The sequence below is a fragment of the Gallinula chloropus genome, assembly GCF_964237585.1.
Source record: "Gallinula chloropus genome assembly, chromosome: 5".
NCBI classification, from domain to species: domain Eukaryota; kingdom Metazoa; phylum Chordata; class Aves; order Gruiformes; family Rallidae; genus Gallinula; species Gallinula chloropus.
This window is the reverse complement of record NC_140090.1, coordinates 68,112,237-68,139,837: the sequence shown is the minus strand read 5'-3', so window position 1 is coordinate 68,139,837 and position 27,601 is coordinate 68,112,237. Positions and strand designations below refer to the sequence as shown.

At 45.3% G+C, this 27,601-nt stretch overlaps 1 protein-coding gene across 3 annotated transcripts in view; it reads right to left on the bottom strand.

Moving 5' to 3' along the window:
* The window catches only part of WBP1L (WW domain binding protein 1 like), a gene marked incomplete at its 5' end in the record, with an annotated part of 58,598 nt that overhangs the window by 7,880 nt on the left and 23,117 nt on the right, over positions 1 to 27,601 (bottom strand). The window contains 2 exons of one of the 3 annotated variants that reach the window (XM_084265353.1): positions 7,123 to 7,225; positions 16,966 to 17,211. In XM_084265353.1, coding sequence (XP_084121479.1) covers positions 7,123 to 7,225; positions 16,966 to 16,992 — 130 coding nt within the window. Of the gene's footprint in view, positions 1 to 7,122; positions 7,226 to 16,965; positions 17,212 to 27,601 lie in introns of those variants that run through there. The other 2 variants (XM_084265352.1, XM_084265354.1) reach the window with 2 other exon arrangements.

The window sequence follows — 27,601 nt, the reverse complement described above, 5'->3', positions numbered from 1 at the left end:
AAACCCAGCTGTATTTTCTGTCAGATTCACTGATGATGCCAATGGGTGGATAATGATGCAACCAAAGGGTGAATCAGACCCAGCCAAGGTGCTGAGTTTTGCCAAGAGATTTCCCTTCCAGAGCATCAACACCTTTCATAAAAGCCAACCTTCTACCCAGCATCAGATGTCTTCCCCAGGCTCAGAGCTGTAAGGCTCCAAGCTCAGTCAGGAAGGGAGCTGCAAAGAGACCTGAGAATGGAATTGCCTCCCATGAAAGTCATCTCTTGCAGCCAGAAGATATATCCAAGAACAAGAAGGCTGCTACATTTACAGCGTCCTTAGAGAAGGGAGTCCCATCAGACAGGCATGCACTTGGAGATGTTTTCTAGCAGCCATGAAAGAACATGCCAGACTGAAAGCTTCACGAAAAACCTTTCTGGAACACTGAACACAGTTCTGCCCAAACTTAAGAACAATTAAGGATAAAATAATTTAAGAATAAAGAACCCAGAGCATTCCCTCCTCATGGAAAAGTGGGGAGCAGTGTTGAGTCTGTGCTGTTTGCTACCTGGGATGTAGCCACCAGCATTCCCTTTGAGGGAAGCTCCTTTTATCCCCTGAAAATGGAAAACATTTTCTGGAGTGTTCCAAGGGTAGGAACAGAGAAATCTGCCCTCAAGTTCACGGTAAACTTGGGCAAATGCCATCGCTCTATTGGCAGGGAGTCCCCTAAAAGCAAGCCAAAACATACTGCAAAGTGTTTTTGTGTCTGGCTGACAAGCATCTGGGTAATAGCTTTGGCTCCATGAGAGCTGGTCCTGAACAGAAGGAGAAGTGGGACAATTTCATTGACTAACAAGTGATGTCCCAAATGGTGGCCTCACAGTCAGTCATGACTGGGGGAAAAAAAAGAAGTCTTGCACAGGGCCAACACTATCATCAAAACCAGGAGAGAGATTTAATTGGTACCACAACCCAGATGCACTGGGGTTTAACAGTGTCCTTGGCAGAGAGACCAGATCATCTCCTGCCACTTCAGACACGAGCCTGTACGAGTCAACACTGCTGCTCAAGAACGCCAGGAGAAGGATCCAGGCCATAGGCCTAGAAACATTTTAAGAAGGAATAATAATAAAAAAAAAAGGCTGCTGAATGACGTGGTCCTCTCCTGACTGTCTCTTCCACACCTCCTGCTGCCTCCTCCACCTCTTCTCATGCCAGCACAAAGCTGTGTGCAACTGTGCTTTGAACTGGTTTGAGGGAACCAGAGCAGACTGGAACGTATCTGCCAAACTCAACAGTAGCAAGAGAAAGACTCTGACTTTCAGGGACAGTTTTATGTCAGTTTAAATCAGTAGAACTGCAGACCCAGCCTAAGCACACTGCAGGAAAAAGTTACTGAATGTTTGTGGAGTATGATGGCAAAAGCAAGCAGCTGAAGGCAGTATCTCCAGCTCCTGCTCACTTGCTGCCAGACTGGTAAGTGGGACAGGAGGAGATGGACATTAACTGCAGCTGGTTTCCAGTTATCAGGACAGCATCCAGCATACGTGGTACACCCACAGCCATGAGGTAAGATGGAAAAAGACATCTGAGAAAAATCCTTTGCTTATCTTGCAATGAGAGTCAACTGGAGGCAGTCAGTCTGCAGATGTTGTTTTTTATGCCTCTGTCCTGGGAAGGAGCCTCTGAAGAGCAATTGCTCCCATGCTCCAGAAGACACCTCTGTAAGCCCTGTCAATTCCAGCTGACTTACTCCTCCCAAAACATCTATGTTGGTAAAATGCATGAGCAGTGGTCTGGCAGAGTTCAGAGGGGAAGATCCAGCTGAGACCATGTCCAGAACATATGGGAACAAGATCTGAAGAACAGTCTGCACCAACAGATCCGGGTATCTGGCGAGGAGCTGGGGTGGGGGTACATGAAGCAGGGGATGAAACAGCACCAGCAAGCTCTCTTGCCCTTCCTCGCTGTTTAACAGGGAGCAGGTGGAAGCAGGACATGCAGGGCACAAGTCAGACTATGCAAGACAGCTTGCCTTCTCCTTTGGATTTGTGAATTTTACCCAGCCACAGCAAAACAAGTTTAAGATGATTTCGCTGTGGGGATTAGGCTACAAAAAGCACAAGACAATCAGGAAGTAACTCCCTCGTGACCCTATTTGAGTTTCTGCACGGCTGGGACATCTGGTTTGTTTGCCCTATACTTTCAGCTAGGCTTTGTCATGGCAGGGTTATCGCTGGAACACCAGCTGAGGAGTAGCAGCAGCCAAAGGTGAAGCTTGATACCTAGGGAAGAGAAAGCAAGTACATCCGTGTAGGAGGCTGGGTGAAAGGCAAGGAACAGGGCAAATCCCTCTGAAAAAGGAGGTGGTTGTACTGGAGTGTAAGACAACACAGGACTGGACTGGTATGTTGTTTGACTGAAGGCTTTGGTGAACTGCAGCAAAGTCTTGGAAATGAATTCCTACTGTAAAGCTGACCTGGAACATGTATGTGGTGCAGCAGTTGTTTTAGTTTTAGCGAACTAAAGGATTCCTGCCAAATTTTTCTGGCAGCACACTTTTTGGGGAAAAGAGCTGTCTGGAGATTCCAAGGGGAAGTGTACAGAGATGAGCAAAATGTTCAAAATCAGCAAAAACATTCACTGTGCTGCCTGCAAACAGAACATTTCTCCCTGTCCAACCCTTCCAGTAGGGCCCAAACAGTCAAGATCTTTTTTTTTTCTCCTTTCAGAAACAGAGGGACTTGGTATCCCTGCTAAAGCAGCCAAAATGAAGCAAAAGAGGCACATCCAACACGTGAATGCTCAATCTGCTGCCAATGCTGGCTTGCTGTACAGTACCCAAACCCACGACCAGCTACGCCCTCTAACTTTGAACTCCTACAACTGACATCATCTGCAGACAGTGACCAGCCATGTGTTTCCACACTCCATGACTCCTGAAGCTATTCCATCCTATTCTTCCAAACACACCACTCAAGATACTTGGTACCGCTTTGCATGCTGTGTTCAGAGCCTCTGGGACAGCCTAATCTCATGCTGGTCCTCAACAGGCAAGCGGAGACACAAGGATGGATGTCAGGAGACCTGGATTTGGTTTTCAGTCTGTATCACACACTTCAAGTTACTCTTAACCTGCAACCCTCAATTACCTTCCTCTCCCCTGCTTTGAAAAGCGTTTTTTGGGCATATTTGTGCTGTAAGACACCTGTCAGGCCTGGCCAAAGGCCAACATTAGAAAACTCCAGCAAATCACAATCACATACCAGACCTGAATAAAAACTGTTAGTAAGCAAAACGCAGAGACTGCTGCCATTCTCCCAAGAACACCACCTCTCCCTTGGGGACTGTGAGCTCCCTGGGGAGCCCAAAGAAGCTGCTAGGCTAAAATGCTGAACCAGCTCAGCCACCTCCCCATCACACACCTTTCCCCATGAGGAAATACACCAGTGAAGCCCCTTCTTCCCTTTTACTTTTTATGATTCCATTCTAAGAAAATTAAAAGATGTAGTCCACTCCCCCCCCCCAATATTACCAGACTACCAAGGCTGAGCTAAAAATTAATTAGACCTTTATATATTAGGCATATATATATATATGACACCTATATATATTTAAATCTGGATATAGTTTTATTATTTGGCAACATGGCACTATTTTTTATTAATAAGAGATGGGTGGGGAATCTGAACTGGGCTGTTATCTAATTTTAAACACGGGCTGTCCACCTGCTTGGCATATCATGTTCTCCATTCCTCCACTCCACCCCTTAACAAAATAATACCTTGATTTTGCATCCTAATCCACTGCCCTCAAGGACTGGTTTTTAATTACTGCAATATTGCTTGCTGTCTAGAAATGCTGAGATCAGTCATTTTCAAAGACAAACTTCCCTCAAATTCTTAAACAGGGAAAAAGATCCTTTTCATGGGAAAAACTCCAAGTGGCCACAAGACAGGATCACATTTCAGAAGGCATGTCCAGCAAAGACAGACTAGTTTTCTTTTCCATTTCAAATGCCACCCTCCTCCTCTGCTGCTTCTCTCCACAAAGCTGTGGTGGAGAATAAATCCAGGGTTTAATTCAGGGGGACTAGGAAGGTGGTCTGTTCTCAGGCACACTATAGCACCAGTGGTCTAAGAAGGTCAAGAGGAACAGACACTTCTCAAAAGCTACTTCAGCATATGCATACACCTGTTAAAACATAGAACTGTGAAGCCATCCTTAAAAGGTGCTGCTAACTTAACTGCTCATTAACCAAAGTTAATAATAACTTTAAAAAAGCTAACCTATTCCAGCCATGTAAAGCTGTTTCTCTCCACACCATCATGTCACTGCTCTAGACTATTTACATATCCTATCACCGCTATTCCCCTTGAAGGTCTCAGGTGTGCATGACCTCACGTACCTACCAAAGATATTCAACAGTTCCTGGAGCAGCAGGTAAGTTCTGCAGCCATGGTGGCAAGATCTAGAACACGAGTTTTCTTATACTGAAAGGACATGGTCCCTTATGTCTCCCCTCCCAATCCCAGAAACCCTTTTCTATCACTCATAATGGCAAAACAAGCTTTGAAAACATCGACCAATTTTTCATTGATGCTGGCTGTTTGCCTGAATTTGCAGAAAGCCTAGAAGAATAGGTCTCATGTTGGCATTACTCCACTCATCTCAGTGTGGTACGTGATGCTCTGCAAAGCAGAAGGAATGTGAATCTCAAGACTGAAACCTGTTCCTCCTGAGGAACTATCCAGCAGTGTATGCCACCAATAGGTTTATTTTGTGATCTCAGCATGACCTGTGTACTTGCCCTAGAGAGAAGCCTGAAATACTGTCGGCTTCCTTCTAACAAAACTTCATTTTCATAGAATAACAGACTGGTTTGGGTTGGAAGGGACCTTAAAGATCACCCAGTCCCCCCCCCTACCATGGGCAGGGACACCTCTCACTAGCCCAGGTTGCCCAAAGCCCTACCCAGCCTGGCCTTGAACACTGGCAGGGAGGGGTCAGCCACAGCTTCTCTGTGCCAGGGCCTCACCACACCCACAGATATTAGGAAGATATTCTTCTCTAATCTAAATCTATCCTCCTACATCTTAAGGCCATTCCCCCTTGTCCTATCACCCCATGCCCTTGTAATCAGTCTCTCTCCAGCTTTCCTGTAGCCTCTTTAAGTACTGGAAGGTGCTCCAGGGTGCTCCTGGAGCCTTCTCTTCTCCAGACTCAACAAGCCAAACTTCACAGGATCTTCATAGAAGTTCTATCCTCCAAGAACTTTTATGATGCAGCCCGGCACCACGAAGTATAAAAGCCTGTGCCACAGTGGGAGCACAAAGGCAGCAGAGTCATGTCATCCCATCACAATGGCAGGGGGGTTGCTCAGGACCGTGCTGTTTGCACACAATTCCATTAAGACTCTCTTCCAAGGTGTCCATGGGAGAAACACGGTGACTGCGCAACAAGCTCCAGTCTGCAGCTATATTCCATGCTCAATTTAGACCCTGCTTGCCACAAGGTCCATTAGCCCTTGCATACATGCCTTTTCCTCTACATTCCCACCCACACAAATCCAAAACAGGGTCTGACCTTCCCCAGTCTGCTTTGTCCACGCATCCCATAGAGTCCGAACAAATTCCAGTCATCTGTTCCGCCTGTGCTGCTGACTGCTGCCATCTGAAGCAGGCAGTCCTAGCCAGACACATTCATGCCTTTGTCTTGGCCTGCTAGGGTCCCCAGAGCTGTCCACCAAGTCCCAAACTGTTTCTTGAACTGCCTGGAGATTTCTGAAAATAAAGCTGCTGCAGAAGGTCTGCAGTACATTTAAATCCTGCCATTAATACCAACCCAGCCACTGCAGTCCGATGCACAGTGTGTCTTGAAGGAATCTATTAGAGTCCTGTTTAATTTACAACCACAACCTCCATGCTTCACTGGCTAATTTGAAAAGTAAAAGCATGTTTCCAGACTAAAGGATAAAGTGTCAGCTATTCCTGTCCTTGGATCCAGGTTAAGTGACGCTCTCTGTATGTATAATAGATTTCCCCACACACACTACTTTGAGAAAGTGAAACTGTGGGCACAGCAGTGGGATTAAGTAGACAGCACAGTTGCATAAAAACTACAAGATATCGTTGGGTGTGGTAAGAAAATACCTCCAGTCTCTAATGTGGGTGTACAATATTCAGAGTTCCACATTTCCAAATTCTGGGAAAACATATGCCTTCTCAGCCTAGGCTCCTGGCAGTACAAATAGCATGGCAACATCACCGTTCAACCCTTTGTGTTCCTCCTCAAGAAAGGAAGACACAATCAGACAAGCAAAACTCTAAACGTTTGCCTTTAAAATTCAGCATTTCTTACTTTTCTATCCTTCCAACTTCCCATTTTCCCATGTAACTTTGAAGTTTGCTGACCTGCTTTGACTGCCTGCTGCCATCTAAAGGGATGTGGTTACACTCACTCAACCACTCACTAGAAAACACGGCTAGTTTTAAATTCCAGATTTTGGGAAGGAGAAGACTAGAGGGTTGCAATTGGCAGTATACATTCCTCACTGCCCACGGTATTCAGTCACTGTCAGGCCACAGGATTTGCCCAAGACCTTCTCCATCCAAAAAGCTGTGCTCCAAACACAATGTGTCCTGAAGAGAGTAAGTGTCCTGGCCCCCTCTGTTTAAAAGAGCAGCTTAAAAAGACAAATCAAATTTAATCTGTCATTCTTGCAAAGAACTAAAGCAATATGATAAAAGATACTGAATGAAGTCTCTGTTTAAGCGTGTCAAACTAGTGTTGTGCGTATCGGCGTTTCTCCTTCAAGCACGGGCTCCTCACGTACATACAATGTTATTTTGAGCACCCTCAGTATTGTCCAAATCAGTGAAAACCCCCAAAAAAAAGATATCCTGTGACAAACATGGCAAGACAACCCGTTACTCCTCAAAAAAACAGTAATGCCCACTGTAACAACCCTATTTCCCATGCCACATCAGGTGAACCCTGGTTGGTGTTGCAGTGAAACGCAATGGCAATGCATAACAAGGGCTGGATAAAACCCCATGGGACACAAGCCAGACCTGTAGTATGGTACAAGAGCCATGCAGATTAGGAAGGGAAGCCATACAAAATGGAAGGACTTACACCAGAGTTCATAGTAGTAGTTGCAACACTGGGATTGTCCACAACAGTGGCCCGTTTCACATATGTAACTTTGATTGTTGACACCCATGCAGGTTTCCTTGTCCTAAAATTAAACAAACACACTTTTAAGATGCTTTGTCAGTACCTTCTGTAAATGTAACCTTTTAGTCAATGATCTGCAAGCATTTGAAAAGTCACAAGTTATGGTCTTGCAAAATTCTAAAATACATAGAGGTTAAAACACAGCTAAGGATCACCAAAACCCACACAGGACTGTTCAGAAGAAAGCCCAGTACCTCCAAATCTGTGAGTTACATTGCTTTAACACCTAGTCAGTGCTGCTTTCTCATCATTCCTTTCCTTCACCATTAAAAAGTTACCATGTTTTGGGAGCCAAGCAACCTCTTAAAAGAAGAGGTATCATTCGTTCCACATCTTACACATTATTGCTGCATTACTGGGGCCCAATGCCAAGTGGGGGAACTGCATTAATAAACAGAACATTTTAACTTGAGAAAAGACTGCTCGGATTCATTTAGATCTAAATGATAATTACAGTATGTTCCTGCAAGATTCCAATCTAAAATGATTCCTTCATAATTAGCTATGTGCTTTATAGAAGATCAGCATTCCTGTAAAACTTCTTCCTGGAATAGCCAAGTAGCCCAGGAGCAGAGCCAAATCAGCTGTACTGCATCACCCAGCAGGTCCTCGGGACATTCAGATGGGAAGGACTATGGTCTGAGGTCTCAGGTCCTCACGTGGTGCACCATTTCACATAAGTCCCTGTTTTCCTGCTAGTCTGAAAACTTGGGTGAGAAAAAGTACAACACACAGGAAACCAGAAGCATTTTACAGGCTGTGGTTTGTACATCCTCTCTGGGGCAACCTGGAAGTTAGAATACACTATACAGCTTCTTAAGAAACACACCAATCTTAAAACACTGATGTTGCAAACAAACCTGCAGCAAAGACTAACATTCCCACTTTATTTCACTAAACATTTATGATAAGGCAAAGAAAACGTGTGGAGGCTTATACTGAAAGACATGTTGAAAGAACTCACTTTTTAAGCACCACCTTTCAAGAAATAAAATCAAAACAAAACCACAAACAGATAATTAAAAAACCCTCAACGAACCCAACCAGCTAGGGAGAGCAGCAAAGCCAGCCAGCAGGCTACAGGAACGTGCAGCGGTGGATCCCACCACGTGCTGAGCTGCACTGTTCCTCTCTTACGTGAGGGCACCACGGGCACGCTTCTCCTCACGAGCCTCTGGGGAGTCACTCCATGAGCAAAGCACAAAGTCCACCCCAAATTATGGGCCGCCCCAAACAAGTGGCGTAAGGCAGCAGTTTCCATGCCAGAGTCCTGCACTAAGTTCTTAAGAAGACTCAGTCTGTTTTGGGATCTGGAGGAGTGCTGGTGCTCCCCTAACATGCAGCACTCCTGGTCAGAGCCGTATCTGCCCAACATTGGGCACGTGGGTCCCTCACTTGAGCACCCACAGTACAGCAGCAACACACCTTCTCAAAGCAGAACCACCTCCTACTACGTAAGTTTCAACAGAGAAGATCCCATGCAGCATTTTTCTCCTAAGAAGTCACACCAACTTTGGATAGGGTTTTTCAGAAGACCATTTGGTTGAACAGACTGCTCCAACTGTTTTACTACAGGTAGCTAAAGCTTTTATATTTTGTCTTGAGATACTGCATGCCAATAAGAGACAAAATCTTTCCTATAGGGTAAGGAGGTGTTTCCATCTCTAACTGTGGTGCATGGCAGCAACTTTTAGGAGACACTGCTGAGCTAGCACAGCACTTTCTGCTATTAATTCCAAAAATTGTAGTTTTAGTCAGCAAAAGTAAATCAGAACACATCTATTATCTGTTCTTACTAGTTTATTTGCATTTTCCCTCCTTTTTGTTGGCCTTGTAGAGTTAACGTAACTGACAAACAGCATAGATTTTGACTCTTGTATCAACAGAATTGAGAAATTAAGATCCCATTGCAAAATTGTAATCCTGTTGATAATGCACAAGCCAGAAAGTGACTGGCTGAGGTTGTGACACATGAAGATCAATGCGACCTGTTGAACCAGCAACTGAATCACATGGAGCTAGTCACAGAGCCCCATGGTGCCGTTTCAGAACTCCTCTGCATCAGAGCACTGGTCTGTCCTTGACCACCCATCTTTGCTTCCAAAAATTATTTCCATTCAGTGTTGCCTGCTTTGAAGAACAGCAGTAAGGAACACGTTGGCAACTTTTGGCAGCAGCGACCTATAACAGCTTCAGCATCACTGTATTTTTCCCCATTTAAGAACCTGCAGCAGTCCTATTTTCAGAAGCTTTTATCACATAATCCTTTTATTTGAACTTCCTGACTCCCTCATGCTGACCTTATTGTATTTGTAATGACCTTTCCGCAATGCCCTATGCTTATGTGCTGGGTTGCTGCTTGTTAGCTCAGCTGGCAAGCAGGTCTATGAGGGGATGGGTGTGCATGTTGAACAGAAGATCCTCAGCAGCTAGGCTGGTATTCCACAGGTTGTTCCTGCCTGCTTTTGGAGATCGAGTTTCAATCAACATCCTGCTTTTCCATCTACTGTCCAGCGAAATCATCTGCCTCGCTAATGCGTAAGCACTTGTACCTTTGGATAGCCTCACAGTTACCTTTCAGCTCCCACAGCTCAGAAAGTCCAGAGTTTCAAAGTCCTTGCAGTGCTGGCCACCAGCCATGTTCTTCAAAGCCCACACTGCTCTTCTGGAGCCTTTCTGCAGCCCTCTGCCAGTTCAGCCACCAATGGGTTTCTGGGAACGCGGAGCCGTCAGACTCAGTGCCACGTGTCAGACCCAGAAATGTCACCCTTGTTTCCAAACAGTTTCACAGAATCAAGGAATAATTTGGCTTGGAAAGGATCCCAGCAGGTCGCATGGCCTGACCCCTGCTCAGAGCACAGCTACCTCCAACGCTAGGTTATTCAACCCAGCACAGGGAAAGAGATAAAACGCAAAGGCCACAAATATTCAGAAAAAGCCGAGGAGCAAAGGTCCTGCCAGAAAGAGCATTGCTTCAGGACACGTTTCAGGTGTCTCCTTCAGATTGCGTGTTTCAGTTTCCCTTCCCCACTTAAGGCTCAGTTCTGTGCAAAGCTGAGCCACCAAACAGTTTCTTGCACCATTTCACAAGCCAAAGAAGATGTCTTGGACTGCCATCAGTACAGACCATGACAGAGACCCTAACATTTCTTTTTAAGGCATCTTCTGCCTACTGCCAAGCACTCTGATCAGGCTTTCATTTCCAATTAAATCCCAGCCTGCACTTTTCATACCATCAGTGCTGTATTATTTCTACTTCCTTCTCCCATTCATGCTTTGTGACACGCTGCCAAAGGGTAACTACTTAAGACGTATCAACAATATAGTTATCAGCAGCTTAAATGTTTCCTGGAAACACTATTGCAAGTGTTCGTGCTATGAAAGCACATTATTTCCTCTTCCACACCAACAGGCACGGACAAGGCAAGGACTGAAGGAGCAGTTTTGTAAGTAAGAAAAGTATATATGAGGGGGAAAAGTCTCCTAGAAGCAAAGTTGCAGGCACATTTTATTGACCTGCCTTTGTTTCTAATTTCCACTTCTATTAATGCCTCTAACGCTCATTTTTATTGTTCTCAGTAGCATAGAGTTTTTAATCAAACCATTGCAAAGAGGTTTTGTTTGGGTTTTTTAGGTAGTCTTACACAAACAAGGAAGAGGGAGGGTTTCTTTCCGAAAGCACTTTCTTCCCCAATCGCCAGTGGTTATCACATTCCAGCACAGGCATCCCTGCTGTAGGACAGTCTTGTTTTCTTGTTGTCCAGGCAAGCACATCTCTACCCACCAGCCCTGGTTCAGCTAACTGTAGACGCCTCCAGACAGGATTACTAAGCAGCATCTACACGGGTCTGCTCTCAAAGAGCATTCAAGTCCATTAGAGCAGAATATTCCTGTTTTGCAACTAAGCAGCCCGAACATGCCATCCGTTATCTCCCACCTGCAAAGCCCAGGAGATCTCCAGTTAACTTCAAGGGATCTGCTCTGTCCTGTAGAGCAGCACGTACTCCAGACTGCACGTGCATCACTGCTTCCTTGCCAGCACCCTGTGAGCTGACGCACATCTGAGGGGTTGAACTCACTGGATCCCTGACACACTCGAAAGCTGGAAGCTTTCAGGAGAAGGCCCTACAGTCCTGGAGTCTGTTCTCTCCTCACCCAACCCAACTGAGGGCCCCTGTTAAACCTAGCTCAGGCTCTTTCTCATTAAACCAGTTGTGTTGGGAAGGCCCCATCTTGGCGTGTGTTTGGAGGGTCTCTTCATGGTTTAGATGTGGTGTTTCAGGTTAACTTTCACTTGTCATAAACTTTATAAAGCAACTTTGAACAAAAATAAGATAAATTTTTTTTTCCCACTTATTTCTTGTTGACATTTAGCATTTGTGATAAACCCACAGCATGCTGGCAACTCTGTCAGGAGCACCCTTTTGCTGTCAAGTACTTTTACAAATAATCCTTAAAATATCCAGCAGTGGTAGGTATAAGAGAACTCAAGGCAGCGCCATATGTTGTCACATCTGAAGCTAACGCAAACATTAACGTCAATGCTGGGCAAGAAAACCCAATTATTTTCTCCACCTTCCAGTTCAATGTTGGACCTTTGCTGGAGTTCTACACAACAAATTAAAGGTCAAAATCTGGGGTATGATCAAGACAGGAGGCATTCGTGGAGGTCTGTAGGTTGCCTGAACTGCTCCTTGCTGCAAGAAAGGATGGAATCAGACCTCCTCATCCTACTTTTGTAAAGGTTTTCAGCACTAAATGGTTGGCTTTAATACCTGTAAATCTGTTAGGATTTATTGTGCCTGAAGCCAACTTGGGAAATAGGGGGAAATGAGAACTAATTGACAGTGGAGTATCATTACAACAAAAGGATCAAGGCACTTCAAGCTTTTCTACTCTGAAAAGTCAGCATTTAACCTGGGAACGCTGTTGCTATGTCAAAAAGGGGAAAGAGGAAGATGAGGAAATCTCAGACCAGTGTGGCTGTTTTCCAAGCTGAAAATTAATATGTGCAACTGCAGCAACAAACACCACAGCCCACGCTCAAAAGTGCATAGTTGGCAGTGAACCACCTACAAAAGATGACTCCTCAATTGGCATTAACCAGGTAACCAAAACCAGCAGTGACTGATACCACACAGAGATCTAATAACCATTTTAGCTTTTCGCTCTGTCTCCTCTTTCTGAATAAATCTGGCCTTCATTACCCTAAATATGAGCACCTTGCATTTACATGGCCTCTGTGTGTCATTCAGCCTGCCAGAGCATTCATCCTAACCTTGGTAACACACCAACACCCTGAAAGACACTTGGAAACAGGACTTGCATTCACTGACAGCAGGTTACACACCCTTTAGACCTATTTAGACCTCTAGACGCTTTTAGACCTATTCTAATTTCCTGTACTTCCCAAACTTCAATACAGCTTTTGTTCAGACACTACAAATTACTGTCTGAACTGGAAGAGATGGGGATTAACAGCAGAATGACAGGGGTGAGTAAGGAGCTGAGTAACAGGCACACAATCAGGGGGACACAGTGAAAAGCCCAGCAGCAGGCTGAAGGGAGACTGCCAAGCTGGCATCCGCTGCAGGGCAAGATGCTACTGGTTTTAACAGGACTTGGGCTCAACCTGTGACCACTCCAGACCTTCTGGTTTCAGAGCTCTCACAGGGGCCTTTGGTAATAAGCCTCTATTTAATAATTAAAAAAAAAAGGCTAAATCCTGACCTAGTTATTTCACTAATCTCATTACTCACAGCACAGGAGGCAGCCCCTTCCTTTCAGTACCCAGCTGCACCCGTAACAACCAAGCAGGATGGGTTTAAGTGACACAATCTTCAGAAAAAATGCTGTACATTACGTATTTTGAGTAACTTATAAATCAGCATTTGGACAATATATATTATTGAAGCCCCTAGAGAAACGGAACAGAAGTGGCTGTCAGCATCTTACATACTTTAGAAACAGCCAACAGGGAAAATCTGTATTGGATGCTCACTATGATGCACCACTTGGCTTTTACTCAGACTCATGTCAGACTATCCCTAGTGTTGGCTAGCCAAGTCAATCTGCAGTAGCTCATGAGAATGCAAACACAAAGCTACCAAAGATGATGAGCATCACTGTCAAAGAAGAGTCTCAAGTGGCGGTAGGTTAAAATTGCTATTGAAAATATTAGGCTGAAATGCCAAATCTTGCCATAGGGTTTAATTCAATTCCCAGTTTGTCAGCCACCCCCCAGCTCCTAACCAATATTCATCTTAATTAAAAATAAACCCCCACTAGACCCTTTCACAGGACAGCAGGTGGGATCACAGCAAGGACACAGGAGTGCCCTGAATTACCACAGCAGCTCAGGACTGACCCACACCCTGACGCCTCTGGTCCTTCTCCCATCTTCATAAACACTACAGTCACTAGTCCTTTGGAATGTAAAAGCAAAAATCCACCATCTAAGCAAATTCCATGCCTTTGGTGGATTCAATTTAATGAAAGCACGTAACATTGGTAAAGATGAAACCGGCTTTCATTGCTGAGAGTTACTGGAACGTTGGATGCCAGCCCCTGCCAGCACGACAGGGGATAAATTCCTTTAAGCCTGCCTTACAACAGGCAACTGAGGCCAGGAAATAAATCAAGTCTGGACATTTCTTCATAAGACACCCACTACAAATTCCGTTTTGCTGAACATGGAAAAAAAATGTGTGAAGTGCAAACATCCAAATACTTAAAAAGTATAGTAAGTTGGGGAGAAATGATGCCTGTGAGCTGTCCTGGGCACAATAAAGATCTCCAAAATGGGAATTTTAATCCACAACATTGATTGCTTTGCTAATGGTAGCACCAGGAGAATTACACTGAAATCACCATGATTAATCAGCAGACCCATCCTCACCCCCAGTAGATGCAGAACCTCTGAGGTTTTATTAACCTTTAGCTGTTGCATCCATTTCTTTTGGGAGAAACATTCCAACAATCTTTAAAGGAACACTGTCCTTCCACAGTTGGGGGACCCTTTGACATACCTCAGTAACAGCTGGTTTCATTTTTGTTTATCACAAGTTTCACTTTCAGGCTCCACGAACTGCACATTCGCATTAAGTGCCATGTGAAAGTGTTTACTTGCTTCACACCTACGAGAAGCTTCCCAGCTGTAGTCCCAGCCCTTTCACATTAGAGAGAGATGTTTCTAGGAAATGACAGCTTTGAGGAGGCTGTCTCAAGTTCTGTTGTTTTAAACCACCAACCAGATGACAACACTGAGAACCTCCAGCAGTTAAATTAAAACTGAAGAAGTTATGAATCCAACATTTTAGCCTTTTTTCCTCCCCTTTTACATTTAAGCAGCTAACTAGAAGAACATGTTGCTTCACCTGCAACCCTAAGAGGAAATGCTCGCTTAAAACTGAAAGCTGAGATCCACAATCACGTTTCCTGAGACGGGAGCTTTAAACACCCACATTGCGCCGGTGTCAGAGAGAGCTGACCTAGCATTTTAGGCATTTAAACATCATCCCCACTGCACAACAAAAACAACAACAACAAAAACCCCAACAAGCCAAGCTCCCTATTTTTACCACGTGTTCGGCAGCCCATCTGCCGTGCTGCGCGCCACCGGGTCCCCAAGAAGAGGGAAGGCAGACCCAGGAGAAGCAGCAGCTCTGTGCAGTGCTGCGGCAGGCAAGGGGTGCCTGTCCCGGAGAGATGAGACTCTCACCATGACCGTTTCCTCCTCGCCATGCAGCGTGGGGGAAGAGACCCCACCTTGCACCTCAAGCCTGCGAGGCGCAGCCCAGCATCAGCACCCCAGGATCAGCACCCCTTGGGCTGAGTGGGAAGGAGAAGAAAGGACATCCCAGACAACCAAGTGTTTACAGCCCGAGTGCAAACACAAGAGACAATAGAAGCGGATGCGTGACAAGATGTTCCTGAATTCCTCTCACACTTCTAATTAAATAGCGCTGTTCACTAACAAGCCTTCACCACCACCCCACCCCAACCCGCTCTTTTAGAAGTGGAAGAAGCAATCGCTGAACACTATCTGCACGCAGGGGTCAATCATAGAATCATAGAATCGAATCAAAGGGGTTGGAAGAGACCTCGAGAGATCATCGGGATCATTTTATTTATTTATTTTTAAAAAGTCTACGAATTATTAAGGAATTATTAAGACTCAGGATGATTAAAACTAAGCAAAGTTCAAGCAGCCGTGCAGGCAGCTTTTTCCCACTGTATCCTTCATCAGTGGATAAAAATAGTCAAGAGCTTTGCTCTTGTGTTCTTGAGGCAACACCTTTTTTCCGCTTCCTGTCAATGCCTCTGTATCAATGCCGAAACGTTGCAAGCCGAGAAAAAGCACCACGCAGCCCCTGAGATAACCAGATGGTTGCAGTTCGAGCAAATGAAACCAAATTGCACCTAACTTCTGGTTTTACACCTTATGCAGCACCTCAGTCACCCCCAACAGCTCGCTAAAACAAAAAGGATTAATTTAGAAGTAGGGACTTTAGAGAAAAACACTCCCCTGAGACTCAGTAGTTAAGCCCAGTCACGTCTCGCTGCAAGTGGAGAGTTACCTAAAGCCATTCAGCCTTCATGCCCGAATTTCCCTCTCTGGTTGAGTTCGGAGTTTTTAGGGAAAGTCTCTTTGCCGAGTGCTAACAAGTAGACCATTATTACAGCCACTGCATTCAGTTACAGAAGGTCATTGTGCTAGAGGTAGTTTCCTATGTAAAACTGTTTTCAGTTCAGCAGGGAGGGAGGGGAGGGAGCTGCATTTCACCAAAAACCGAGCTGATAAGGAAAAAGAGAGCACTGTTTACTCAGCAGTGTGCTCTGAGCCCTTTTGCCTTCCTTTCTAAACAACTCAAAAGTAGGTAGTTTAAAATATGCTGCACTCCCATCTTTGTTTTTTAATTCTGCATTAGAAACTGCAAGCAACAGTCTGATATCATGCAGTATCTATTTATTGCGGATTGCAGATCCCAGCAGTGCTGGGAAGAGTTTACAGTTAGATTCCCCTACAGACGTGCCTCTCAGACCAAAAAAAGGGTTTGCTCTCCCCGAGCCTAGGAACACATAGTTGGCACCTCCTCCAGCGGGGAGCAGCTGGGCAGTTGCTACCGTTTCTGATTCCACTCCACATTACCAGCTATTAAATTATCCCAAGTTTCTTCTCCAAGTTTAACCTCTCCCAGAACGATTATAACAAAGTCAGCAAGGTGGGGGTCACAGCCCATCGTCATTTTCCGTTTGGTGACCTTTGTCAGAGATGAGATTTATGTAAAAGTCTCTTTTTAAAAAAAAACCCAAACCAAAACCAACCCAACACACAGCAGTTTAACGCTCAAAACACTGCCCGCACAAGGAAACGGTTCCAAGTTTGGCATGTTTTTAAGCAATGTAAACACAATTCCTTATTTAAGAACTGCTGAAAGTACCCTAAAACCCAACCAAATAAAAACTGCACCGCAGCACGACACAAAGAGCCCCCCTGCCGCAACAACAAGAGAGTTGCTTTCTCCAGCTTGCAGTTTTACTCCTTCCTTGCTATTAAAAAGCCTTTCTCACGCTACCGCGCTCCCCAATCAAGCACCACGGGCGGGGAAGCGCTGTGTGTACGGTTCCGTTTTGGGAAAGTCAGAAATCGCTTCCTGGGGTAGGGAAATATAAAAATAAAAGCAGTCAGTCACATCCTCCACCTGAGCAAGCAGCTCCCACTGCACCGAGGCTGGTTACCTGTCTGAGACCCAGGAGGAAAGGCATTCTGCAGGCTCATCCTCTGCACCAGCGCATGGGAAGGCAGGAATTTAAAGCCCCACAGTGACCATTTCCTCATCTGCTGTGGGGCAGCCCGCTCCTCCGATCCTATTTAAACCAGGGCTTCCTCGGCTGGGAATGCTAAGTAAACAGGGTCCTGGGACACTGCACGCACTCGCTGGCTCCCCCTCCTCCTCCTCCTCCTCCTCCCACTCCCCGTGACATATCTCAGACGCAGCCCAGCCGGGGTGTTTGCAAGAGGGAAATGACATCAGGTCAGGCAGTTCTGAAAAAAAAAAAAAAAAAGAGGCAAAAAAAAAAAACCAACCCAAAAAAAAAAAGCCAGCCCTGAGCCTTAAGAGAGGCGGCAGCTCGCTGGGAACGGGAGCTGCCTGCTGCCGGGCAGCGCTGCCGTGCGGGACCCTGGCAGGGAGCCGCGGCCGGGCAGCAGCCACCTCCTCTCTGCTAAATGGATGCTGCGAGCGCAGGGGAATCTATTAAACATGTTGGCAAGAGCTGACAGCTCCTCAGTGGTGATTAAACCTCACTAAGCAAAAGGAGGCATTTAATCTGGTTTTGAGGAGGAAGCTACGTTTGACGCTGCTTGCGAACGGCGCTGGAGCCCCAGGGGCACCCACTGGGGTTTCTCCCAGCACCTCCAGACCCCAGGGACCTGGGTAAAGTCTTCACAGACCCAAAGCGTTCCCGTGCCACCTTCTGCCTACCACCACAGCTCCGTTTCTTTAGTAAACAACTCCTAAGGCATTGTTCAACTCTCAGCCCCTCCAGGTAACAGCCGTCCTACTATAGGAATGGCAACAACCCCTCTGGTTTCGGCAGGACCAGGATTGGGCCTCTGCAGCATCAGACGGGTGATAGGAAGACATTTTAATCCACCTCTCCCCAAGGAAAACACAACTAGCCCCAACGGAAGGTTTCTCATTCGACTTGAGCTCATTTCATATTTTCATGCCAAGGGGCAATTAAGGCTTATAAACAAATTTATCATCTGCTGCCCAGGATGGCATGTCTTGTTTGTCCTCTCCCAAGTAAGGAGTACAGCAAGTTCCACAGCAGTGTAGGAGATGACACTGCAGAAGGTAATCTAAATTTAACTCCCTTTTCTACCTCCACTTTGAAAGTTCAGCAACCTCTTTTTTTTTTTTTTTGCTTCACTTTAATCAGCAGCTGTCCTTGTCTGTCCAGGGTGGGGGGGACTGGGACACCACCACCACTCCCACGTGGGCTGGCAGCAGCTCCACGGGTATTTGACAGAGGGGCAACACCCCTAGCTTTTGGCCTCTTTGGCTTTTGGAGCTCAGCACATTAGAATATTTGAGGAGGGAAGGAATATAGTTTTTATCCATAGAGAGTTCATGGAATCCCTTTTTTACTAGCAGTTTTAGCAGCAATTTCAGGACTTCAGAAGAGAGAGAAAAACCACATTCTTACAAATGCTAATTTGCAACATCAGGGGAAAAAAATTACAAGAAGGAAAGGAAAAAAACTCAACCCAGAACAGCATCCCCCCCCCTCCCTCCCCAGCCAGCCAGATAGCTTGCAGCAGTGTCAGAGAGAGACACCCATTTGCTGCTGCCAGCCCCCCACCAGTGACCACTGCTGCTGCCTCCTCCCAGCCCAGCCCAGCCCAGCCCAGGGTTGTTTCCCCAGTGAGAACCCCACTGTGGGTGTCCTCTACACAATTAGGCTGTAAGGCTACACACAAATATTACTTCTTTTTACACCAACTTAATGCCACCATATAAATTTGCTATTTAAGGTGAGCACATCTCAGTTTTTCCCCTAGAGAAAACAGGCACATAAGTAACTTCCTGGAGGATACAAAACACCCGTGTAACTAGGATCAGCCAGGCAGCAGGATTTTCCAGCTTTTGTGCTCTTGGATCAAACAAACTCACAACCTTTGCTTTTCCAATTCTATGGACAAACAGGAGTGATATAAAAGGGCAGCTTTCTGTTTTAGTAATCTGGTGTGTGGCCTCACGCTGTCCTTTCAAATACCCGATTTTGGCTGTTGCTATCCAGAGCCCTGGACTAGGCAGATCCCAGGGCTGAGCCAATGCAGCAATTTCTAAATCCCTACTGTCAGAAGGAATCTAACTTTAACCACCCGCCTCTCCCCCAGCACGTACTCAAAAGGCGAAGCGTCATTCCAGATCTAAGACAAGTTGTGAAGGACTGTAACTTAGTGGAAAAGCAAGAGCATCCTAATTTATGTGTGAATTTAACAATCCTGAAGAGATTGACACAAAAAAGGTGGTTTGCAAGCACGCATTTACTGCATTTGACTGCAGTGGCAGCAGCCACTCTATCTTGCAGTCTCTGAGGGGCAGTGGCTTATAACACACTCCACAAACTCTGCTATAGGTGAGTATGGAAAAAACCCCAGAGAAGGGCAAAAAAAACCCCAAACAAACTGGATGAGAATCCTACCCTTATAATCCCCTAATCAATACACTTAACACCTTTTCAGATCACCAAAGTTCTCCTAATCTTTGCAGCTGCTTTGGATTTCCAAGTGGTCTAATTTTACCCCCTCCCTCTTTTTTTTTTTTTTTTTAAGTTCATAATTACTTGCCCCAGTGCTTGTCTTGCAGTAACGAGTTTCACAGACAGTGGTTGTGAACAAATAGTTCCTTTCATCAGGAGTGAATTCACCTCCTTGTAATCTGACTTCCGTATTATTAGCAGGTGGGAACAGAAGTCCCCATCCATCTTCTCGCCCATTCATTACTCTGTACCTGTTAGCCATCTTCTTATAAAAGATATCAATCTTCCCCATCCTCTTAATGTAAAATCTTTTCCCAAAGCCTTCAGCTGCTCGTTGCCCATTTCCAAAACCTTTCTAATTTTCTATTGCTCCCTGCTTGGGGGCAACCAGAGCTGAAATAGTAATTATTTTAATGAATGCAAGAGTAGCTCTAAGGCAGGCTCAGCAGTGAACCTGGAGTTTAACATCTGCAAAGGCCACCCATCTATGACACAAAAGCACGTCTATCTGAGCTATAGCAAACAGAGCAAGCACAAGTTTTTCCAGTTTCTCTGTACATGAATCTCTTGAGGGCTCTGAAAAGTCCAGGCTAATGTCAGGACAGATTATGGGATCTACGTTATTGTGAGGATCTGCCTGTTTAGGCAGTCACCAGCCATCCTCTTCTGGTATGTCAGTGTTCATGCCACTAGAGGATAACGGTGACCGAGTTTCCTTTGAAAAAGAGGGAATAAAGACCTCTAGGACTCACCAGTCTGTGGTGCTGCTCTCCTGAACGTGCCATCTGCCCCAAACATGATGTCAAGCAAAGGATGCTGCTTGACACCTTCACAAGCCCAACATACACCATGTCTCGTGACCTCAGATATTAGCATGCCACTGAAGGAAGTGACAGAAGTCATTTGGGCCTTTTCAGAGCTGCTCCCATGTTTAATGGAAGATGTTGCAAGCAGGTTTAGTAACGCAGCAAGATAGAATATCCATTTTGATATCCCCAGAGGAGACAGCTTGACCTTCAGATGATCCAGTTATGACAACACAATTAGAACAAAACCCGGAGCTGCACTGCTCAGATCTGTCAGGCTTGAAGCACAAGGCTACTCTCAGTTGCTCCATTATTAGTCCTAGGCAGGGAGGGGTCTTGAACAGTAAATATGGGTGGTATGTAATATCCCCTCAGTTAAACTTTAATACCATGGTTCTGCAGCTATATATATGCAGGTTGACCATAAAGTTGGAACAATTTTATCTAATGACTGTTCAATTTGTGCACTCTGTTATTTCCATGTTGGTAACAGGAGCACCCCTGGAGCATCAGCTATCCATTTTCATCAGTCGGCCCACAGCCTTGGGTGCTAGAACTGAGACTACACAGGTCTGTCAGGCACTCAAAACAGAATGTGAAAGAAGCAACCTGAATGAGGGTGACTTTATCTTTACCCATCCTGGAGGTGGCTCTGGGGATAAAGAAAAAAAAGGGGAAATAAATATACAGACAGGCATAAAAGCAGACCTCCATTTCTCTAGAATAAGACAACAGCCAAGAACAACGAAGCTTTATCTGCCTTGACAGCAAATGTGCTAAAGGGGCTTGTTTGCTAGCAAAACCAGCATGAGACACTGGGAGGGAAATCATGGAACAGTGATGCAGTACTACATCTGCCTGGAAGCAATCTCTGGCTAGCCACCTGCTGGCAAAATCTGCCTGCTTGTTGATGATTCCTGAAGAGTGGAGAGCCACCTCCCCACCCTGACAGCACCATTACAAGAACACGCCTCAGGTTCATATAACGTATATCATTGGTGCTGCCTACAAAGAACATCATCAACAATATTCCAGAAGACAAACAGGAACAGGTCAGTCTGAAAACTTCCAGGACCTACAGGACCTGCAGTATCTACTCTACTGCTTAGGGGAATACATGGTCCAAAACAACACGTTCAGACCCAGTGTGGCCAGTACTACCATAATATTTAGGAGCATGGTAGCGTGGGTCCCCCAGTTTGTGTGCAGTTCAACTACAAAGTCACTTGCATTTAATGTCTGTCAGGCCAAAGCAACTTAATCATTGTTTAGAGAGAGCAAAGAATAACTGCAGGAGAGGACACCACATGTGTTGGAACGGACTTGTGAGCCAGTGCTAGTGTCTGCTGGATCAGTAAATTGTGAAGTGCAGTGAAGCAAAAGGGCTTGCAGTGGTTAGAACCTGTCCTTGGGCAGGTCCCTCGTCCTGCATCCTGTCACCGCTTCTGTCAACTCAGGGGTGTAGAAATGCAAGAAACTACTGCAGGTTCCTAAGTCAAGATAAGCAAATAGGGACAGTGCATTTCACCTTCACTGGTCAGCTGTCTTTCAGTAACTGGTTAACCACGGAGGAAGAGACTGCACACTTCAAAATGCACTCAGTGATGCAGAGAGCTTCAGTGGCAACAGTTCATGCTTGATGCCAGTCGGATCTTGATTCCAATCAAATCAGCTGAGTGGACAAGTGCAAGTATGTGCCACAACCCCCATCTGAAAGCTAAGCACAAGTCCTGAACCAAAGGAGGGGGCAATGCAGAGGAAGCCACTACCCACTCTGTCCCCGGGTGTTTATTCAGTGGGAGCCTGTCCACCAACAGTCAAGGTGTTTGCTCTGCATTTCTGCACAGCAACCAACCCCTCACCTGAAGCTGCTTTCTCTATTAAGCTGTCATAAGAAGTGTGCTCAGGAAAAGGCAGGGAGCAGACAAGGGGTGGATGTGAAGGAAATACCCAAGAGGACTCCTCTCCAACAGCCATCTGACAGCAGAGACAAAAAAGGCCACATGCAGGCTGTTCCAGGCACTCCTACCCACTCTGCTGTTTGGCTGATGGGACAGTGGTGGCAATGAAAAGTCCAGGCTCCTTCTCAGTGACCAAAATAGTCTTTGCTAAGCGTAGCTTGAAATTTCCAGCCCTCAATGACATTGTTTCCCAGTGCTTTTTCCCACCAAGGAGAAAATGATAGCCACAGGTCCAGCACTCTTTTCTTCAAAGCAGCAATGTTGTGGCCAACCAATGTAATTATAATGCCAGTGATTATTTGCATCATCTATTTTGCATGACCACTGTTTCGATACCCAGCCTTGCCATTCAAGCCCAGAGGTCTTAAAAAGCTTTGAAGTCCTTTGCCACTGAGGCACAAGGGGACTAAAGAGTTGAAAGGAGGCAAGGTCGATTCTCTCTTTAGCATTCCCAGGTTTTGGGCACCGATGTCAGGCTTCAGTTTTAGTCTGGAGTGGGTAATGAAGTCACTGGAAAGCCTACTCAGCTTTCTCTGGGCCTGCTGGGAGGGGGAGAAGGAGGAGGGAGGGGGGAGTTCAGCTGTTAAACATTTGATAAGACTGTCTCCAGGAAGGCTAGTGTGTCTGGGGTGGTGTAGGGACACTAGCCTGGCTCCTTACTTCTTGGCACTGTAGTTCTTGTTTTCCTTACGCCAGTGTAAGCAAACAGGACCTTTGGTAACGGCTCAGAAGGAGATGATCTGCTCCAGACAGGGAAGAAGGCAGAGCCTGCAGACAGTAACAAGATCCCCCAAAAGTGGCATCAAGACGGTAAGTGACTGTTCTAGTTTTAGAGTCTTGTACCATGTGGGCACCAAAAATACAGCCTGCCTGTGTCCTTTGGTCACGTCATCACAGGAAACAGCATTGTCCCAAAGGTGCTTACCAGCACAACCTTGATGCAGATCTTCAGTGCCCTCGTCTTAGAAGTGCTATTTGTTTTCTCTCCAAATGACAGCAGCTCACTATTTTTAGTACTCATCTCATGTCTGCTTGGCATTTCCCTTGGGCCTTACCCTTTTTTCACAGTGCTGGTGCCAGCTCCCACGAAGCGTTTTTTTGGTGCCAGAGGGGCTGATGCCAAGTCTGTCTGTCTTGATGCCAAAATGGCAGCTGGCTTTATTGTTGAGACAGGATTTGCCAAAGCTAACAGAACTAGTGCTGGGGTGACTAGCATTGATTTTAAGGTTTTCTTCTTCCTTAGTCTTCTGTTGCCTCTAGAACTCATGGTGTAATGCTACTTCAAACAACCCTCTGTGGTTGTAGGATAGGGAATTTTTCATCAGGGTCTAAGATAACGGCAGACCATCTTAACTTGTAAGTCCTCAAAAAGAAGGATACTTACAGGCAGAAATTATCTGGGATGTGGCACCATCACTGCTGGGCCCAACTATGACAGAATTAAGTGCCTCTGCAGATCAGGCAGAAATTGATCTCCCTCAGCCTGCCAATGTGCTTAAAAAGCACAGACCACAAAACCAGAGAACCCACTGAAGATACAGGCATTTCATCACCAAGATATACCCAAGACAGAAGTCTGGAACAGGGGAGGAGGGTCAAGGATGAACCAAACGGCATCACATTGCCATGTGCAAGAGGACAAAAGCCAAGGAAAGTCACAGCCTTTTTCATTCTCACAAGTACCACTCTGCAAAATGCTAGTGTTCAGATAAAACCCAGTCTTGCACACAAAGCACAGACATGTTGACCATGGGAAACACCCACAGAAGTATAAATGTAATAGGCAATCACATGGGTATGGATGCATGTAATTTAAGTGATGATAACCCTACAAAATTGGAAGGATTTTGATGTTAACCTCTGCTACTTTTCATATAAACCTAAAAAAAAAACCCCACACCCTGTTCAGAACAGTGGTATCAAACAGGCATCTGATTGCCCCAAGATGCTCAGATCTTTCTTGAGCAACAGTGCAGTTAGCTAACCTGAAGGAGGCACACAACTGGTTAAAATGGCTTTCCCATCACATAAGATTTTTGCTGGGGGATCTGTTAGTCATACGACCTGGTCAGATCTTTCTCAAGTTTGTTGGTGCTTAAGTTTACAGCTTGAACAAATTTAGAAAAAAAAACCAAAATACCAGAAGTCTTGTTTTCCCCTGCTCAGTTTACAAGAAAGAGGTCTTTTATTGAGTTCTGAGACTTAAGTTTCTGTTTCCAGCAAAGCATCACTTCTACATGGGCCTTACTGTTCTTGAGAGAAACAGATTTTCTGGGAAATCCTTTGTGAAAGCAAAAAGACATTAGCAGCTGCCTCTGAGCACCCTTCTGGATGTTATGGTTTGATAATGTTACACAGCAGAGCAATATGGCATAGGTTATGCTGAGGCAAAGAAACATTTTCGGAGTGTCCTATGTATGGAAAGCCTCAAGCACTTTCCTGCTGTTATTCCTGGATTTCACACTCCAGGCTCTGTCATGGCACCTACATCCCCATCAATAGGTAGGTTCTGGGTTGCATAGATGACTGGGTTTGCAGTACACAAACCACTGGTTTAACTGAGTCTTCATCCTTTTAGAAAAATATACGTGGATCACAATACAATACTCCCAAAATTTAAAGTCTGTCAGTTAACACCAGTGGGCTGTGCAGTACCTAGAGTTACAGGATTTGTTGTCTGGCAGAAAAGTAAACTCATCTGAACTGTGACAGGTTGGCTGAGGCTCAATTTGTGGTTAGAGCCCAGCACAAACATGAGGAATGCCCTTCCACACAGCATGGTCTGACCAGCAAAAGGACAGGAAGACTTGTTTTCCAAAGTGAAGCACACTAAGGATCACGTACATCTATCTTCATACAACCAACGTGAAGAATTAAAGGAAACCACAAGTTTAACTATTAAGAAAGCTCAATACCACAAGCATTTAAAAGATCACAGCACAAGAGTATTAAAGACATCACTTTCAAATCACTAAACAAAACTCTAAGACATACCAGATCTTAACGTCCATGGCTAAAAACTTCTTCAAACGTGCAACTTTAGGGAAAAAACACTTCAGAAACCCTCATCTTAAACACAAGCTCATCTTTTCAAACTGGAATTGCTGTGTTGTTTAGGATCTCTCCAAGTACTTGGAAGAAAAACATGAACTAATCTCTTTTTTGAAATTATGAGTAAACAAAAATAAGAAACAAACAAACCAGCATAGTGTATGGTTAAGTGATGTCTCAGCTGAGTTTACCCATGTCAGTGAAACAGCAGGAAGTACCAAGACCTTAATGCCTAATCCCTTCCTTGTTGCAGTACAGGTTCTGCTTTGGCCCACATCCTTACTGGGAAGGCAACAAAAGCTCCCCAAAAGGCTACACACTTTGTTGCTTTGCCAACAGAAAGGGAGAGCTTTTGGGATTGCCACGAACAGGAAAGCCCTCAGAAAGCACAACTTACATAATGCAGTAACTTCACAGGTGTAGGTTTTCAGGTACAAATAAAGTTGGTTCAATCTGAACATACATAATTCAATGCCTCCCATCACCAGCTCCTCCATCCTGCTGCATTTTTCCTCTCTGCAGCTGTTTTCCCTAACAGTAAAATGGAGAGAGTGGCGGAAATTTGTCTGAGAAATTACAACCATCGAACCCTAAACACAACTAATTGTTATTCGTTCTGTGCCCAGCAGAACTGCCACCGGTTACCCAAATATTTCCTGTTGGGCTCGGCTCATCTGGAGGCCGCCCCAGGACAGCCAACAGTTATGTAAGGAACAGGCGGCTGGGAGGAAGCGACGTCCCAGTGTCGTGTTTCAGCATCAGCCGTGGCATTACGCAGTTTGTGCTCTGCTTAAGAATTAAAAGCACTAGTGGCACCCAGAATCCCAGCCAGTTTCTAAATATTAGTGACGTACCTGCAGGCCGGGCGGTTTTACCATTCCAAGGGCAGATACCTTCAACACCCGGCTGTCCTCCTCCTCCTCCACCTTTGTGGCATGTGTAGTGTCTCCCCCTTAGGCACAAGGGAAGGTGTGCTCTCCTTGCACGCACAAGCATGCTTCATTTCACATAGTTCAATGCCCAGGAACTCAAAACTCAGCTCAGCTTTATCTTGGGAAGAAACGCTAATCACCATAACCCGCCTTTATGGGTATTATCTTATCCCAACTGCTGTAATTTCCATTAGTGCTTGTTATTCCACTGGCAGATAAAGCCAACACTCCCCTGGCTGCAGCCGGGCTGGATGAGGACAGGGTGACCGGCACTGCTTTACCTCTTTCACACATTTCTCTGCAGCAAGGTTGCAGGCTACGGAAATGAGAAGAGGGTAAGTGCTTGCTTTCTCCTTGCTCAAGTCTGGCTTCCAGACACACACTTCCTCTAGATCACAATACCAGTGGCCTCTTACTTCTGCATCCATTGTTTTCTTTTCAGTTCTCCCACAGCATAAACCAAATAGTCTATATGTGTCTGTATTAAAAAAAAAATAAATCAGAACAGCTCAAAAAACTGATTGACATCCTCCTTTTCACAGGAAGGTAATTGGTGCTAATTAGCATGACCACAGTAAAACAGTAAATCTTAAAAATAAACAAACAAACAAAAAAATCTCAAACAAACCCCAAGCTGTCAGAAGCCAGTTATTTCCTTCTTCAAAGGGTGAATATACCTGTCCTCCTCAGCACTGGGTAAGCTCACAGACCTGTGATGGACTGTTGAATGAAGAAACTCTAAGGCAAGGAAATACTTTCATTTGTTACAGATACTCGCTTCTGACACATCACAGGCTTCTACAGTAGTATTTTTCCCCTGAAACAGGTAGTTTGGGGAGTAGAAATTCTGAGCATCTCCTTTGGAAAACCAGGACCAACCCTCCTTTCCTGTACACAAGTGAGAAAACTGCCACAGCTTGTAAAGTCATCAGACCATTGAAAGAGACATCTTCCAGGTGAAAATACATAAAGACCTTTCGAACAGACAGCAACATTTGTGAGCAGGATTTAATTACAGATTTAATTACAGACTGGCCATCAGACTGTCTGCCTTTCAGCAGTTGTTCCTTAACGCTGACTTCAGAGGGCAGGGCTGTTTGAAAATGAAAGACACAAGCCCAGAGACACCAGGCAGAAAGGCTTCTCAAGAAGTCACCCTGTCAGACTGCTTTGGGAACAGTTTGCTGCACCTTAAGCTTCAACATTTCTCTAACCTATTCTTAAAGATGACTTAAGTCACTAGTGCTCTCACAACCTCAACCAGCAATGTGCTCCTGTGCTCAGTGCTCTTAAAAAATTAGGGTGTTCTTTCTCATTAACATTCATTCCAGCCTCAGTGCAAGGTAAGACAGTA